At 41.7% G+C, this 18349-nt stretch overlaps 1 protein-coding gene across 1 annotated transcript in view; it reads right to left on the reverse strand.

Moving 5' to 3' along the window:
• DNAJC11 (DnaJ heat shock protein family (Hsp40) member C11) overlaps positions 1-16367 on the reverse strand; it is a 68320-nt gene extending 51953 nt beyond the window's left edge. The window contains exon 1 of the mRNA XM_036859584.1: positions 16186-16367. Within this exon, the coding sequence (XP_036715479.1) occupies positions 16186-16257 (72 nt within the window). The 5' untranslated portion in view covers positions 16258-16367. The remainder of the gene's footprint in view (positions 1-16185) is intronic.
• Between the last annotated feature and the right edge of the window lie 1982 nt (positions 16368-18349).

An 18349-nucleotide genomic window follows, 5' to 3' on the forward strand; every position in this document is an offset into this window, starting at 1 on the left:
CTGAAAAGGAAATGAAGAAAACAGTTCCATTTCCAATAGCATCAAAAACAAAGAAACAAAAAACTTAAGAATTAACTTAAACTTAAAAGACTTAATATAAAGAAATTAAGATGATATAAATAAACAGAAAGATACTTTATATTAATGGATTGGAAGACTTAATATTATTAAAATGTCACTACTATGCAAAGCAACTAACAGAATCAATTCAATCCCTATTAAAATCCCAATGACATTTTTCACAGAAATAGAAAAGTCCCTTCTAAAATTCACATGGAATCTCAAGGGATCCCAAAAGCCAAAACAATCTTGAAAAAGGACAAAGATGGGGGACTCACACTTCTGTATTTTAAAATTTACAACAAAGCTACAGTAATCAAAACAGATTGATATCGGCATAAAGACAGACATATAGACCAATGGAATAGAATAGAGAGCCCAGAACTAAACCCTCACACAAACTGTCAAATTATTTTTGACAAGCATGCCAAGACTATTCAATAGGGAAAGGATAGTCTTTTCAACAAATGGTACTGGGATAACTGAATATCCCCATGAAAAGAATGAAGACCCTTACCTAACACCATGTACAAAAACTAATGTGACTGATTTTTGTGTGTTGACTTTGTATGCTGCAACTTTTGCTGAATCCGTTTATTAGTTTATCCACCCAAAATGGATCAAAGACCTAAACATAAGAGCTGAAACTATAAAACTCTTAGAAGAAGATATAGAGCAAAAGCTTCATGACATTGGATTTGGCAATGATTTCTTGGATACAACACCAAAGGCACATACAACAAAAGAAAAAATGGACAAATTGGACCTCACCAAAATCAAGAACTTTTATGAATCAAAGGATACCATCAAGAAAGTGAAAAAACAACCTACAGAATGGGAGAAAATATTTGCAAATAGTATATCTGATAAGAGATTAATATCTAGAATATATAAAGAATTCCTAAAACTCGACAAAAACAATCTGATTCAAATATGGCAAAGGACTTAAACAGACATTCATATATCAAAGAACATATATGAACGGCCAAAAGCGCATGGAAAGATGCTCCATATCACTAACCATTAGGGAAATACAAGTCAAAGCCACAATGAGATACCACTCCACACCCATTAGGCTGGCTACTATAAACAAAAAAACAAACAAGTGCTGGCAAAGATGTGGAGAAATTGGAACTCATGTGCATTGTTGGTAGGAATGTAAAATGGTAGAGCTTTTATGGGAAATAGTATGGCAGTTCCTCAAAAAAATTAAAAACAGATTTACCATACAATCCAGCAATTCCACTTCTGGGTAAATACCCCAAAGAACTGAAAGCAGGGTTTTGAACAGATGTTTGTACACTCATATTCAGAGCAGCATTATTCACAACAGCTAAAATGTGGAAGCAGCCCAAGTACCCATCAACAGATGAATGGAGAAGCAAAATATGGTATATAAATACAATTGAATATTATTCAGCCTTAAAAAGGCAGGGAATTCTGACATGTGCTGCAACATGGATGAACCTTGAGAACATTATATTAAGTGAAATAAGCCAGTCACAAAAAGAGAAATACTGTATAATTTTACTTACTGTTTAACAGGTATATACTGTTTAACAGGTATAGAGTTTGAGTTTTACAAGATGAAATGAGTTCAGGAGATATAAATGGTGGTGGCAGATGCACAACAATATGTAAGCATTTAATATCACTGAACTGTATACTTAAAAATGGCTAAGATGGTAAATTTTATGTTATATGTATCTTACAAGTTAAAAAATTGAAAAAACCAAAAACCCAACAAAACCTGAGAATTGAAAAAAAGACACAAATGTGAAAGCTAAAACCGTAAAGCTTCTAAAAGACAACATAGGAGATAATCTTTGTAACTTCGAGTTAAAGATTTCCTATATAGGATAATAAAAGAAAAATATTTGTAAAATATCTGTCTCATAGATTTGTATTTGGAATATACAATGAGCTCTCACAACTGAAGAAGATAAACAACCTGATACGATAACGAGTAAAAGATGTAAACAGAAACGTCAACAAAAGATGATATAGGAATGGTGAACAAGTACACGAAAAGACATTCAACACAGTTAGTCATTAGGGAAATGCAAATTAAAAACACGAGATACTATTAACAACCACTAGAATGACTAAAATGAAAAAGACTGAGAATATTAAGTGTTGGTGAGGATGTGGAGCAAAAATAAACTTCATTTTCAAAAATATGAAGAGCAACTTTGTCATAAGCATAGATTATAAAAATGGCATCAATTCCTTTGGTTAAAGAGGTTAAAGAAATGAGTCAAATGCTAGTTTTTTCCTAACTGAATTACCTTAAAAATATTTTTTTCTTATTAGAAAAATATATTCATCATAGATAAAATTGAAAACACAGGTAAGAAAAATATATTTAAAAATAAAATTGTATTTCTTCTACAATATAATTGTATAACCTGTTTTTTCAGTTAAAGGTCTTGTGGAGTTTTGGTTTTTCGGGTTTTATTGGTCATTAAGTGTTTTCTACACCATTTTAAATGCCGTTATTACAGTTTATATAACAATCTTCTATTAACAATTTTCATTTGTTTTAAAAAGGCTGCAGTGGACATCCCTATAGCTAAAACTTTGTGTGTATGCATGATTATCTTTTTGAAAATAAGTTTCTAAAATTGTTGGATAAAAGGGTATAAGACTTCCATTTTAGTCTTCTGAACTGATCTCCAGAAAGTATTTACCATTTAATTATTTTAAATTAAAAAATTTAATTTTATCCAAGGACTATGTAAACAGTTTATAAATAAAACTACTAGACTTATAACCCAAAACAGCATTCACTCCCACTCCTCAGATGCAAGCACTTCTAAATCTTTTAGCATTTTTCTCATTTTATTTCTAAATATACTCATATCCTTAATTTTAAAATTTTAGACTTAATTTAAGAGAATTTAGTTCTCTTCCACTTCCTTGTGCTTATCTTTCCCCTCCTTTCTATGTAATTATCACAACTTTGGTTCAAATCAATGCACAGTTTTTCTTTTTAATTAGTTTTAATTATGACTGTAAATATAGTTCAAAGCTGAATCAAAAAGTATACTATGATTACATTTCTTTTCTTGAACTACTTTGTATTTTTCCTGGAGTTAACAATTGCCTCATCTTTTTCATTTGCTTTAGCTTTCTATGGCTCTGTTACGATTCTTCTCCAACTCTTCACAGTATACTTCTTAAAGACTTCTAATATTCCTCTCAATATGAAAATATCAAATAGCACATCACTTTGATTTTTTTTTTTTCCCTCTAAGAGGCATTCCTCCAAGAGCTCTCTGCCCTGTTCTGGTTGTTAGGCTTGCTAAACAAACTTCATCTTAGGACTTCCTGTCACCATCTTCCTGGGTATCTTTCCTGTGTTGGTATCTCTTTTCTGTATCCTATGCCTTTCTCTTTCTTAGTTTTCTTCTTCATTTTGGTGGAGCTCAATCTCCAGTAGTTTCCTTTACAGATATTCTCAAAAGAAGAAGGAGCTCTTGGAAATTAAAAATTAGATAACAGAAATAAAAGATTGGTTGGGAGGAAAAATTTTTTAGGCTTTGTATATCTCAGAACGTTCTTATAATCTGCCTTTATACTTAATGAATAGTTGGCTGGGTATAGAATTCTAGCTTGGAAATAACTTTCCCTCAGGATTTTTATTACATTGCTCCACTGTCTTCTAGTTTACAGTACTACTGGTGAGATACCTAATGCCTTTCCAATTCCAGTCCTTTGTTTGCGACCTGTTTGGAAACTTTTAGGACTCTCTCTTTAACCTATGATTTCCTTTAGTATGGGGGTCCTTTTCTCCCCCATCCACTATGCTAGTTATCTGAATGGCCTTTTTTAACCTATAGTCTCCTATCTTTTGAGAAATATTCTCATATTAATTGTTTCATAATGTCTTCCCCCTCATTTTACTTTACTTCATGGCTAAGAACTGATCTTCTAGTTTTTAAGTTTTACTTTTGTGCATATTTCCTCATCTTTCTCTTCCAACCCTTCCATAGAATTTTTTGTTATCTTATTTTTAATTTCCAAGAGCTCCTTCTCTTTTTATACAGTATTGCTCTTTGATATATCACCTTGTTCTTATTTCTTACATGTAGTATCTTATCTATCTGAAGATGATCTAGTTTCCAAACTCCCTGCATTGTCTGCTTCCTTCTAGTTTCTCCTTGCTGTCTGCATGATCTCAGAATTTCACGCTGGAGCCTTCCCTCAAACATTTGACATTCTTTGGCAATTGACTTACACTTCATAGTAAGATACTAAGAAGCTATCTGGAAGCTCTGTATGTGTGAACAGGTCTTGTCATGTGATGAGCTTCTCTGTGAAATGCCTGGGAGGGAACCTAGAAGTTTCATTTGGCAGTCTTTTCTTTTTGATGGGCTAGTTCCTTCAGGGGAGAGACAAGAGAATATAGGAAGAAAAGCCATAAGTCACACAATGCAAACACTAACACACCCCCCTGTCTCTGTTAGGGTGCCACTCTCACCCTTTACTGTCTATGTCCAGGCTCCAGAGTCTCTCTGGCTCAACTTCTCCAAAGGAGAATCCTCCTGCCTCCTGGCTGGGTGGGCTAACGGATTTCCATCTTATCAGAGCTCAATACTATCATTAAAAAGAAAAAAAAATCTTTGTCAATCTGGTAGAGAAAAAACAAAACTAACAAAAAAAAGCCTTGTTTTAACTTGCATTTCTTTTTTTACTAGTGAGGGTGACATTTTTTCCATACACTTATTTGCATTTTATTTCATTTTTTTAGATTTTTTTTTTTGATGTGGACCATTTTTAAAGTTTTTATTGAATTTGTTACAATATTGCTTCTGCTTTGGTTTTTTGGCCGTGAGGCATGTGGGATCTTAGCTCCCTGAGGCGAAGTCTTAACCACTGGACCGCCAGGGAAGTCCCTTATTTGCATTTTAGATTTCTTCTATTTGTTTCCTTTGTACTGTTTTCCTATTATGGTATTCATCTTTTTCTTTTTGATTCCAAGAGTTCCTTATATATATTAAAAATATGAATTTTTATCAAATATATTAGATTCCTTTTGAGTCTGTTAACTGTGTTTATAATTTTTTTTTAGGCTTTAGTTATTTTCCTTTAATAAACACAGATATTTCTCATTTTTACAAAATCAAACCTATCAATTCTCTCTTTTCTGATTTCTGCTGTGGTATCACGCTTAGAAAAGTCTCCTGACGACAATTTCATTGTATTTGCTTCCGTTAGATAATTAGGCAATTGAAGACACTGCTACATTTTCACTTATTTAATTTCTAGTTGATGGAGACCATCTCTGCAATCAATGTGCACATATTCAGAGTATACGGCCACTCTGCTTTTATCTTCTACCTTCATTTAGCAAAGTAAGCTACAGCACGTGAGGAACATCAGTATGTCCGAACCATGACTGTATCCGTCAGGATGGGCTGGGTCAATGGTTCTTAAGTGTGGTGTGGGGTCCCCTGGGAGTCCCTGAGACCCTTTCAGGGGGTCCACAGGTCAAAACTATTTTTATAATAATACTAAGATTTTATTTGCCTTTTTCTCATTCTCTCATGAGAGTATAGTGGGATTTTCTTGAGGCTACATGATGTATGATATCATTGTTCTGATGGTTAATGAATTGTGTACTTGTATAGTTTCCTGTTTTCTAGAAATTTCTAAGGTGGTAACTTTATGGTATAAACACATGAGTTTTCAGAGATTAACTCAACTGATTCTAAGTTCTTTTGCTGCATACTTGCTATCTTTCATTATATCTGCTATGCTATCTGTGTATCTGTAACCTCATTGTTGTGGAATACATAGTTATTTTGAAATCCTCAAGTTTCCCTTGTGCCTGTACTGAAATACAAGAAGTAAGTACACTCTGTGTCTTATTATTAAATATTGATAGTTATAACCCACATAAACAAAAGCTCTTTGGGAACCTCAATAATTTAAGAATGTAAAGAGGCCCTGACAGCAAAAAGTTTGAGAACTGCTGGGTTGGTGATACTGTGGTTAACAAACCATCCAAAAATTCCAAAGGTTTATTTCTCCCTCACATTACATGTCCATCTCAGGTCAGCTAGTTCTCTGCTTGCCAATGTCCTCAGGTCCCAGGTGGACAAGACAGACACCCTTTGGAACCCTGCCAGGCATGGAGGCAGAGGGAAGAGCATGAGACTCTCTGGCTGGCCTGGCCTTGAAGTACCTCAGCCTGAGCAGGACACACATTACTTCCACTCACACCACTGGTTAGAAAGGGTCATGTGACCCCACCCAACCGCTAGAGGACTAGGAAGTGCAGCCCCCTCGCTAGTTAAGAGCCAATAATGTTTGGTGTAGAGAACATCTAACTACTACAATGATATTTATTTATTTATTTATTTAAAATTTATTTATTTAAAATTTATTTATTTATTTATTTGGCTGCACCGGGTCTTAGTTGTGGCATGCGGGATCTAGTTCCCTGACCAGGGATCGAACCTGGGTCCCCTGCATTGGGAGCACAGAGTCTTAGCCACTGGACCACCAGGGAAGTCCCTACAATGATATTTAATTCAATACTTTGAAGACCTAATAAGAGTATGCAAGTAACAACTAAATTATACCTCATACCTTCACTTTAAGAAAAGTAAAGCCACCAAGCTTTTTGTTGCTGAAGCCTGTAAGTTTCAAGTTCAAACTTCCAGGCTGTATCTATATTAGTGCATCTCAGCAACAAAGTCTCAACAAACTATATTCTATTGGATTTTGGGGGGTTTGCCTAATTACCACAATTGAAGATTCATGACTGTCCATATGTTCCAAGACAATCTGACTGAAATAAACTGCATCAGCTAATAAAAGGCTGTAATTTTTTATGATACTTGGTGCTCATATGATTTAAAGGAAAAAGCAGATTTCAGAGCTAATTAACACCAAGACAGCATGGGTATTTTCTGCTGAGCAAGAGCTGCTTCATGAAGAGAAAGGGTGTCACAGATTATTTGGTGTCACTGAGTAGATACTGATTATACTAAGAGACCAGTTTTTGTAAAGGTTCCCGCTACACAGTCTGAAGCTTCAGACAATAGAGCTGCTCTCATACACAGCCCTACCCTCTTCTGATGCCATTTTCCCTGCTCAACAGTCTTCTACCCTTTTCATTTACATGTGGAAAAATCTTTGGAGGATGTGGAAATAAGTTTCTGCACATGGGGTTCATGCACAAACATAACAGACCCCAACAATGTATGCGGACTCACCCTCAACGTCAAGTAGGACGCAGATGGTACCAAGTCATTCTGCCTGACTCATCTTTGTAAGGAGCATCACAAATAGAACAGGATTTCAACAGAAACTAACCTGTGCCGACTGTACAAACTCAGCTCCACTTAACTGACAAGAGGAAAAAGAACTGTACAAAAATAAATCTAATACATCTGAAGCTATTTACTTTTACAAATATTATTGGTGCTAGTACAAAACATGATAAACAAGTAACCTTTTCTCACTGCAAAAAAAAAACATAAGAGGAAGATAATATCTGCCAGATGAGAAAGGACAAGGGAAAGGCGTTCTTTCCTCTTCTCACATGGTATTCAGCCTCGAACTTAGTCTGCACGGGCCTTGGCTTACACTGGGGCCCGAGCATAAAGGCATGTGTTTGAATTTGCTCTCATCCTCTGGTACCTGACTTTAAACAATTTTCATAAGTGACAGTTTAGATTTACCAAACTGATAGTTGATAAACTCCTTCCAGTAAATTCCTCTAGAATGATTTATTGCCAAAAGTGCAATGTGTTCCTCAATACAGGTTTTCCACAAAGTAAAATGCACCCGGACAAGGTGAGTATGGTGTTAGCAAATATTCATCATTTCAAGCCAGCATATTTACTGAATGTCAACCCTACTCTAAGTACCACAGGAGGTACAAAAGAAATATGTCATCCCTGCCCTCAAGGAGATTATAAACTAGCGGGAGGTGTGTGTGTGTGTGTTCCCTAAAACCCTAGACACATGGATTTAACTAAACAATATATAACAAAAATGCTAATATTAACGATAAAGACATAAGTTCAGTGCTGTCAGAATGCAGAGAAAACTTCGTGGAGGCAGTGGGGTCTGAATGGGAATGTAAAAGGTGGATTCAGTTTGCTTTGGTACCAACAACAGGCTGGGGCATTTCAGGGGAAGAGAATGCCCCGAGGAACCAGGAGAGACAGAACACTGACAAACTGGTCAGAGTAGAGGCGCAGAAGAAGGCAGGAAGTAGGTAACAAATTAATGTGGACATCCACCCACCTGCTCATTCATGAGGCAAACATCTGGTAAGTACGTGTCATGTGCGCACACTGTTAGGGACCTGATGGCGAACCAGACCACTATAGTCCCTGACCACATGGAGCTTGCTTTGCAGTGGAAGAAAGCAGAACATCACCACAGAGTAGGCAGAAAATACAGAAAACATCTAATTTGTAAGGGGCTTTAAAAATGGAGCCAAGAGTTTGACCCTTACCCAATAAACAACAGGAAGCCACAAAAGCTTCCTGGCTCGAGAAATGTGATCAATACTGTGTGTTAATATTAACTTGTACAGCTTGACTAAAGCTGACAGAAGGCAAACCAGAGAGACCTGAAGAAAACTACAGCAGAAATGCAGGGCTGAGGTTATGAGGGCTGGCTGGCTGGCAGCCTAGAAGTTGAAACAGAAATGAAGGCGTCAAAGTCGGCTGGAGTCGAGGGGGTTCACAGACTGAGTGGCTTACAGGACAGTCGAGAAGGGGCTCAATACTATATGGAGAAGAAAAGCCAAAGAGCATCCGGGGTTTTGACTGGGATGCATGGGTTAGGGAGAACCTGGGAGGCAGCCAGGCTTGAAAGGCAGGCGACTCTAACACATAAGCAATAATGGCCAGAAGGCAGAGATGCGGGGCCCAAGCAGAGCACTTTAAACCAGCCGAGCTGGTGAGGACTGAACCCGGGGAAATTCTAAGGAAGACAGGAAATGAGCAACTGGCAACGTGAGAAAGGAGGGCAAGGAGAGCATCGCAAAAGCTGAAGGGGATTTCGAGGCTGTCAGTGGTGTCACAAACGCATTTGCATGCACAGACTTAAAGCTGATAAAGTACTTTCACCGATATTTCCTCATTTAACACTTGAAGACTCATAAAATGTCTTGAGATTGGTATTGGAACCCCCATTTTAGAGATAAAAACAGTGAAGATCAAAAAGGTTAACTAAATGACTTGTCTGAGATGGAGAAGTTTATCTGATTATGTACCCCTGACCCAAAAGCTGGCTAGAAATTATAACTTGTGTGGCCTGGCTCAAACCGGTCTTTGGTTCATGAACATTTACGAGAGTGAAAGGCAAACTACAGAGAGGGGACAGATATTTATACTAATCTATCAGACAAAGGACTCACTCAAATTCTATAAAGAATTCCTACAAATCAGTAAGAGCATTTATTAACTTTTATGCTCATGATACTAATAAAAATATACTGGTATTTACTTTACATAATAACATGCCCATTACTATGCTAAGCACTTACGTGCCTTCTCGCTTCATTCTCCCAACAGCCCTATGACAGTAAAATTATTGTCTGGATTTTATGGATGAAGAAACAGGCTCAGAGAGGTTAAGTAACTTGCCCCATATCAGGGGGCTAGAGAGTCAAACTTGGACTTGACTTCAAAGGCTGTGCTCTTTAAGCCACTGACCTCTTCCGTAGCTCCACCTCCAGCTTTGGCCTTTTCACACCATCATCAACACGCTCACAGGTGCCCAAAATGCCAGGTACTGGGCTAAGTGATCTCAGCTGTCCTTCCCTAAAACCCGCCTGTGTTGAGTATAGGGGTCAGACGTACACACTATATTTCTCATGATTTTGGAGGTTGGCCTTCTACCACCACTTTAGGACTCTTCATTTTGAAAAGGTGGGCTTAAGAGAGAAACAATCAAATCGTGAATATGTCAGAAAAGCTAAACAGGAGATTGATCAAACAATTCCAAGTTTCTACAGCTAGGAATAACCTTAGAAAACTCAAGTTCTACTTAACATAGAAGGAAAAAAACTTACAAAATTTATAGAACACATTATCCCCAAGATGGCATTATAAGTTCAAGAAAGGACTAGGTGGGACTTCCTTGGTGGTCCAGTGGTTAAGACTCTGCGCTCCCCATGCAGGGGGCCTGGGTTCCATCCCTGGTCAGGGTGCTGGATCCTGCACGCCGCAACTAAAGATACCGCACGCCACAGCTAAGACCAGGCGCAGCCAAATAAATAAATAAATACTAAAAAAAAAAAAAAAGGAAAGGACAGAACTCTATAAATACTAAAAAAAGAAAAAAGACAGGGCCCACATCACCTTTAAGGTTTGCGGGGCCGATGGGGAGTCCCGTCCTCCAGGGCACACCCCTTGCTGACAACAGCACACGAGAACAAATGGGCCAAAGGAGCAGAAATTCTGATTCCTGATTAGAGGTCATTCCAAGGGCTTAGAAAAGACTTTCCTACCATTGTACAACTTTGTTTTCATTTCTCTTCCTAGTCATGTCCATGTTTATTTGGGGCCTTTGAGACATGACAGTAAATAAAAAGGCCAGCATCTGAGTGAAACGAACTCAAGTTCCTTTCTGGGTCAAAAATGATGGTTCGGATCCTCTCTTTACATCCAGAGTTTGGCTTATTTTTTCCTTCTCGTCCGAGTGCATCTGTTACATCCTGCCCACTCGTGCAGGATTCGTGTGGTTTGATGTCTGTTGGCATTTTACTACTGAAGAATGTTCTGGCTCCAGCAAACCCGGGAGGGAACACTGTGCACTCACTGCAAGCAGAATTGGTTCCAAATGTCCAAGAGCCAAGCAGGATATGGCCATCAGGCCACGAGCTTCTCCAAGGGAGTGCGACCTGTATAACCCATGGGCCACGACGGTGGCAATAAAGCAGCAATATTCCCAATGGCCTTTTCGTTTGTTTGTTTTTGGTGCCCCCTTTTAAACATTTATGCTATTTTATTTTTTCATCTCTGTTAGCTGTCTCAAGTCCTCTCTTGAACAAAGTAGGGTATAAATAAAACACATAAGTAAAATTAAAATGTAAGTTTAATTGAAGTAAACACTAAAATTCCATAGCCAAGCAAAACGTGCGGCTTGCGTGTCCCATATTCTCTTCTCCATGGTTTTATTACTGAACTCACAGCAAATATAAAAGCTTTCAATTGAATTCTCTTTAAGAAAGAAAGAGAAAAAAAAAGGTATTTTGGTAGATAATGCAGAACTGGAGTATTAAAATTTCAAGATGCAATTGTTTGAAATGTCCAAAGCAGAAAGGTAGTAACTAGCTTATGGTTTACTGAAGAAAACAATTTGAAAACTCAACCTCCTGGTGTTTGCTAATCCCATTATGAGATGACACTGGAACTAGCGGGACACCCTGACGGCCCCCTCCCCACCCCCAGGGAGACCCCCAGAAGCCTCTCTGAGCTCCACCCGGGAACCCTCCTGACCGCCAGTGCTGTCTTGCTGTCGCTATAGCAGAACCTCTGCCTCTGCCAGGTCCTTCCCTCTCTGCCTGGCCTCTTCGAAGCTGATAGCTCACAACAAGTTTATCTGAGGGTCCCACTCTGCCGCTACTCCAGACACCGTCTTTCTGGATCATCCCTTGGCTCTGCACTCCACACTCCCATGCTTAACCCCAGCTTCCGGGAACCACTGCGCCCGCCACCCAAGTCACACTCATGACCTTGCAGGAAGAGTTCATAGAGAAAACCGTCTTTTGAAGAGAATAAACTCAGTATTTTGAACAGAAAGAACGAAGAAAGCTTTGGGAATTCATAACCTAATTCATAAATTCTGGCACTATTTTTTTTATTATTACAGTAGCAGATTTAGCCAGGATGAGGCATACCAAAGCCTTCTATGTACATGTATGTCTTTTTAAAATTAGCGAAACCTCACGTTTATCAAAATCCAAGAAGTAGCAACAATAAATATTATTAACCGAATACCTACTTTCGCCAGGTACTTTATACATACCCTCATGCTCCAATACACGACATCCTGGCTCAGAGTGAGTGCTTAATACATTTTCACCTGTTACCTACATTTCAACATGCAGGAAAACAGGGAGCAACAAGGTTCAACTCCTAGCCTAGAGGCACAAACCTCCCAGGGGTAAAACTGGGCTTTGAATACGGGCCGTCTGGCCGCAGAGCCCCACGGTGAGCCGCCTCCATGAGGTGCGCTGCAGGCCAGGACAGGAGACGTCGAGGCTGAATGACACGCTCAAGCCTACCTGGGCGGCAGGGCGGCCTGCGAGTCCGGCTCCTCAGGACCATGCTCACTGACAGGACGCCTTACCATCCGGGGAAGGTAGGTTTTTGGACACCCAAGGCTCACGCTACTTGCCCAGCACACTCGCTTTAAGCAGGGTCACTGTTGTGAACATCCAACCTAATGCAGCAGATGGGAAACTCATTGAAGGAATGACCTTCTTAGACCCACCTTTGCATCCCTCATTAAGACTAAATTATCTGCCCATCAGGTTAGATAAGCAAGGAAAGAACAAACACACAGCACCTCACTGCTTTAGGCACCGAAGTGTGCACCTGGCTTAGCCAACGCTTTTGCATTCAGTTTCTGCGGATGGCCCTGCCATCCTGGTTGGGGGGCTGGGTGACTCTGTCCCCCAGGTCAATCCTGGCTGTGACCAGCAGACCTTCCTCTAGTGCTCTAGCCTTTTCCTCCCATCTGCAGTCCAAACTCGAAGTTTTAGCCCCACTCTGTGACTGTAACCTGCAGCCAGAGAAACCCAGACAACCAAAAACTGTGGAAAGAACAATAGACCCTATACCAGGGAAGGAATGAAAATGCATTTTTTATTTAGGTTTTGATTTTACGCTTCTAGTTTCACGGCTGTCATGGAAGGATAAAGATCCCAGAAGACTGACCTCCATATGTGGACTACAAGAAAATACATTTTTACTTAAGTTCATTTTTTATTTAGCGACTGTGCTTTTTTTCAAAAGTGTTTAAAAGTTGAAAAGGAGATTGGCTCCTTTAAGGCTCAATCCACTGGGACTGGAGATCTTAAAACAGGTTATAAACATTGCAGACATGCATAAAAATGAAACTCTTTCAACTACAACATTGGTTAAGTAGGAATTAAACTCAAGTATTTAGGAATAAATCAGGTTTAAAATGTGTCAATTATAATGTCTATAAAAAAGCATAGAGATCAAAAAAATTTCACTCTTACTCTTCAGGAATCCTTTCTCCAAATAAATTTTGGCAAATCATCTCAGAAATCTCAAATCAGTGAGATTTCAGGCCGCTGACGATGCATCTGACTACCTAAACCAGAGATGCCAATCTGGTTTCAATGTGCCCAGTTAATGATAAACTACTCCCTCCCCTCAATGTGTGGCAGGCAGACAACGGCTCCACTCCGCAAACAGGAAATCCAGAACACTAGAGAAAGGGAGTTTTTCTTTTCTTTTTTAAGAGAAAGGGAATTATTAAAGGTCATGGAAGTCCTGTCTAGCTGCCTGCTTCACTCTCTGGGATACAATTTAAGGGGATGTTTTAAAGTTTAAAACATGGGCATGGGAGATTCTTAAGCTGATTTTTGACATTTCTATATTACTCCGTTTGTTATTATCATGTATTATGCCTGTAAAACTGAAACTTTTAAACAGAGTTCCCTGGTTTTGTGTCAGCTTGCTTCCATCTGAGATTCCTGGCGGAAAGTCTCTGAACTTCCTGAACACGAGAGTTCTGAAGGTGCTCTGGAGCGCTGGTGGGAAGGGGACCTTGCCTCCTAGTTACACTTCAGTGTCATCAAGCCGTAGACCCGAACGCGAACACATCAACAGGGGTTATTACCTTCTTTTGACCACACAGGTAAGAATAAAGATTACTTCTAGTTTTTCTCTCATTCTTCAGCTAAATCATGGTATTTCAACTTCAGGCTGATTTCTAATTTCACAAAAAATCCTAGTAAATATCAAGTCCAGAGATCACCTTCAGAGCTTCTCTTCTAGTGGAACCCTGAGAGAGAAAATCTCCACACCAGAGGGGATGGTGTTTTACACTGCGTTTGTTGACAACGGCAACACAAGATGATTAAGCAAGAGTACATGTTTCATAGGGATTTCACCTACAGCCATACATGTGGAGGTGCCTTCACTCATCCCGAGAAGTAAAAATTTTTTTTTTTTAAAGAAATATTTCTTTGGCTTCCACCCATCAATCCAATAACAATGACGGGTCCTAACACTCTGGTAGTTTTATAGCTCTGACAAATGTTTACCTAGGACTCTGGCCAAGCCTATTATTTTAGATCTTTTGGATCATGTGCAGCGGCCTAAGATTCAGTAAGCCTGGTGAACAGGTAAATGGCCGCTCAATTACTGATAACCAGACTAACTATAAATGAGTGGAAAAAAAGGCTGATTTCAGAAAAGCCGGTTTCATTTACCGCTTTGCTTCTAAGAACTGGAGAAAAAGAATAACTAGCCCAGGGAATTCCCTGGCAGTCCAGTGGTCGGGACTCTGTGCTTCCACTGCAGGGGGCAAGAGTTTGATCCCTGGTCCGGGAACTAAGATCCCACAAGCCGCGCAGCATGGCCAAACAAAACAAAACACAAAACAAAAAGAATAACCAGCCCGATACCTCCATTCAAAGGGAAAAAAATGAAGGCCAAAGGCTTACCGTTGATTAGTTACAAGAATCTCCAGATGGCCCTATGGCAGCCTAACAAGCTCTGCAATTCCCAAAAATATTTCTTTGGGCGTTTCCATAGTAAGTAGTGACTAACACACTTAAGGGATTATTATGAGGGGTGCCCAAAGAGTCCGGCAGCTCTGTAGTCTGAGGACTGGTAAGCTAGGGTGACAGTACAGCATAGAGGTCAAGAACTGGGATTCCAGAGTCAGACTGCCCAGGGCTGAATCCAGACTCTCTTGATTTCTAGTGGTGTGGCTTTGGGCAAGTTACTTAATCCCTCTATGCTTCATTTCCTCAGCTTTAAATCAAGAATTATCTGAATGCCTATTTTAAGGTCTGATGTGAGAATTAAGTGCAAAAACATCAAGTGTCCATTCAGCACCCTGCCCCTGCACAAAGTAAGCCCTCACAAAACGTTAGCTATTATTAACATCACGCAGTCATACTGACAACACAGACTTGACCAGCTCTAGTCTAGTCAACGCAAGCTTGAATAGACCAGACTTGGCTACTTCGGATCACTGGAAAACCTAAGCCCAAATTAGAGGTTCTCTGGCAGGGCTGGGAAGACCCAACCCAGCAGTTTAGAGAGAAATAATCCACCTCATGACCTGACCTTGGAAGCCTCCCTGCCCTTCACGCTGACCTCAAATGTAGAATCAACAAGAAAGGAAACTTACTGAGCCCCTACTAAGTGCCAGACACAGTGTGAGACTCTCTCGTGTTATCTTTTATCCGGTGAGGAAACGGGCGCACATGCCGACGACGTGCTTGGGGCATCACTTGTTTCCTAGCTTATTCCTGGTTTATTCCTAACCTGGGCCTCCGAAATGAGACTATTTGTCCGGGAGCCTCTTCCTTGAATTTCTGGATAGCTGCACAAAAGGAGGACACAAGACACCTGCCTCTGAACCTGGACTCACTTCAGAGGCGGGATGTCCCCATGGAAGACTCAAGATCCGGACAGAGTCCTGGGGAGGTTCCCGGGTAGCCTTGACCTTGGTGCCTGAGACTCGGTTTCCCACCCTGCGGGCTGGGGGCGATGACACAGCCCCTGGGCCTGGGCGGGTGTGTGAGCCGAGCGTGGCACCGGGTCCCGGAGGACTTGGACCCCCACTCCACCTCCACCTCGGGGACCCTGTTCCCTCCTGGGGGCGCGGGGGCCTCTGGCCTTGCCCTGACACAGCGCACGCGGCGCACCGGCCGCGGAGAGCTGGGGCAGAGGCCGGCCAGAACATCCCTGGCGCAAGGATCAGGGCGGTGGGGACAGTCCAGCCGGCCGGCGATCGCGGACGTCAGCCGGGGTCACGCGGCCTCCCCGCCAGGCTCCGGCCGCCCGAGGCGGGAACGGGGCGGTCGCCGCCAGCCCGGCCCCCCCTGAGCGACCCGGCCCAGCCTCAGCCCCGACAGCGGCCCACCGCAGGCCTCACCTCCCTGCGCACGTTCAGCAACGAGTAATAGTCTTCATTGTCCAGCTCCTCCTCGCTCAAGGCCGTCGCCATCTTCGCAACCTTTCACCCCGCCAAACCGGCAAGGCCGTGCTCAAGAGGGACCGGCCGTTCGCTGTCCAGACAGCGTGGGCCCGTGAGGCCGCTCCACAGCGGCCCCTGGCGGCCCGGAGTCGCGCCGCCACCGCCCAGCCCGGAAGAAGCGCGCCTGCGCCCTGCGCCCCCGCGCGGCCGGGGGCGGGACGCGGCGCTTCGGGCCCTTCCACGTGCTGCGCGCGGATCTAAAGCCCAGCCAGGGCGCCCTGGGGCTGTGCCCGGGCTAGAGAGGACGACTTTGCGGTCACACCCGGGGGTCGTCACCGTCTGGGTGCCGGGGAGATAGGCCCCTGCTACACCCCCTGTCTCCCCCGCCGGCCCCCAGGGCGGGGTGCATCCGGATCCCAAATATAGCCCCACCTGGGCCGCTTCGCCAGCACCGCCCCCCAACCCCCCGCGGGAGGCTACTCCAGGCCCCACTTGCTGACTTGTCACAGGAAACTTCCAGAATGTCATGTGTTCCTGCCTCAGTGGTCTTCGCCTTTTCTCTTGACCACCCGGAACCCTGCCCAGAGGACGGGCCTCCTCATTTTCACTTTTTATTATTGCCCTATATTTAGGGGCACCTGGCCATTTTTCTGCTGCTTAAATGAGGAGGCAGTAGCCATTGGGTTCCCGCTATAATTGTCTCTGGCCGGCTTGTATACCTGCAGACCCTATCACAGAGCTGTTCTCTTGTAAATTTCTATCTTATAATTTAGCGTTGGAGCCTGATTGATTTCAGTCTGGTGCCTGCTGCCTGGTGCGTTGTTAAAGATGTCTCGGTTACATGATGCAGTTATCAAGAAGAGGTGGACAGGAGAGCTCCCATGGTCTTGTCACCGGTTTGGTTCCTGCTGCCCTGTACCAATTCTTCATTAATTCTCAGTAAGGTTTGTAAACCATCGATTTAGAACCATCCCTGCTGCCCTTCCTAAGCAGGTCTCCTGGGAAGCCCCAAACACCTGTCTGTGGATTTGAGAAGTTGATTTCTTTCTCTTGCTAATTTTTGACCAGATGTGCACCACCTGGGCCTGTGTATGGTCCCTTCCAAGTTGCCCAGCCCTCTTAAGGATCTTCTGGCATGAGACACTTAGGTGTGCTGAGACTGGTTATTCAAGAGTGTTGAGTCAGTATGGAACAGACTGTCAGCCCAGGTTGTAAATTAAGAGCTTTTTCTTTATCTGCGTGAGGTTTCCTCACAACAGCTTTCTTTCACAGACACTCATATTCCATCAGCTATTCCAGCAATTTTTTTTTTATGGTTTTTCCTTTTTTCTCCGTTGCAGAGCAGTGATGAAGGCTAAATTGCACGCTGACATTTGCTGGTTTTTAAGAATTTCTTACCGAGAGGCTGGGGGGAAAACTACAACGTTATGGTATTCCTTTTTTCCTCAGGTTTGTAGACATTAATTGGGCCATAATGCTCAGCTGGGTAGAGAAGTCCTTTGCCATCTTCCCTCTGCTTTGGAAAACACTGCCTCTAGGAATTACGTGAACGGAACATAACATATGTCTCAGAACGCCCAGGTCTGTGTTGCTATGATTGAGAATGACCTGGTTTTTATCACCACTCTAACAAAATAAATAGTGACGCAGGGATGCTCTGCGTTTTTGTCCTCTCTTGGGCCCACAGTATTTTGTATTATGGTTACTTGGAAAGTGGTTGTGAAAAATGGGAAATAAACTTAGATACCCCACAAGCTTGAGAATATATTTACTTTGGAGGTTGGCTCTCTTGTTTCTCCCCTCCAAAACCCTAATCTATGGTGGGCAAGATAATGAAAACCAGGAGCAGTACAAACTTCTAAGTTAACACACACGTCCAACAAACTACTCACACCAGAGCAAGTGACAAAACTCAGCCACGTTAACTCACTTCCTTGCACTTTTGTTTTCTTTTTATTGGGTAAAGCCGCAAAGCAATTTGTCACTTAGCTGCAAAGCCTAATATGTAATACATTCATATAAGTATATGTACGTGTGTATGTATTATACATGTATATATAATTGAAACAGGAGGGAAGGGGGCAGGGCACAACCTTTAAAAGAATAGCATAGTCTTTGAGGA

Source organism: Balaenoptera musculus, chromosome 1, assembly GCF_009873245.2.
Source record: "Balaenoptera musculus isolate JJ_BM4_2016_0621 chromosome 1, mBalMus1.pri.v3, whole genome shotgun sequence".
Lineage (NCBI taxonomy): Eukaryota > Metazoa > Chordata > Mammalia > Artiodactyla > Balaenopteridae > Balaenoptera > Balaenoptera musculus.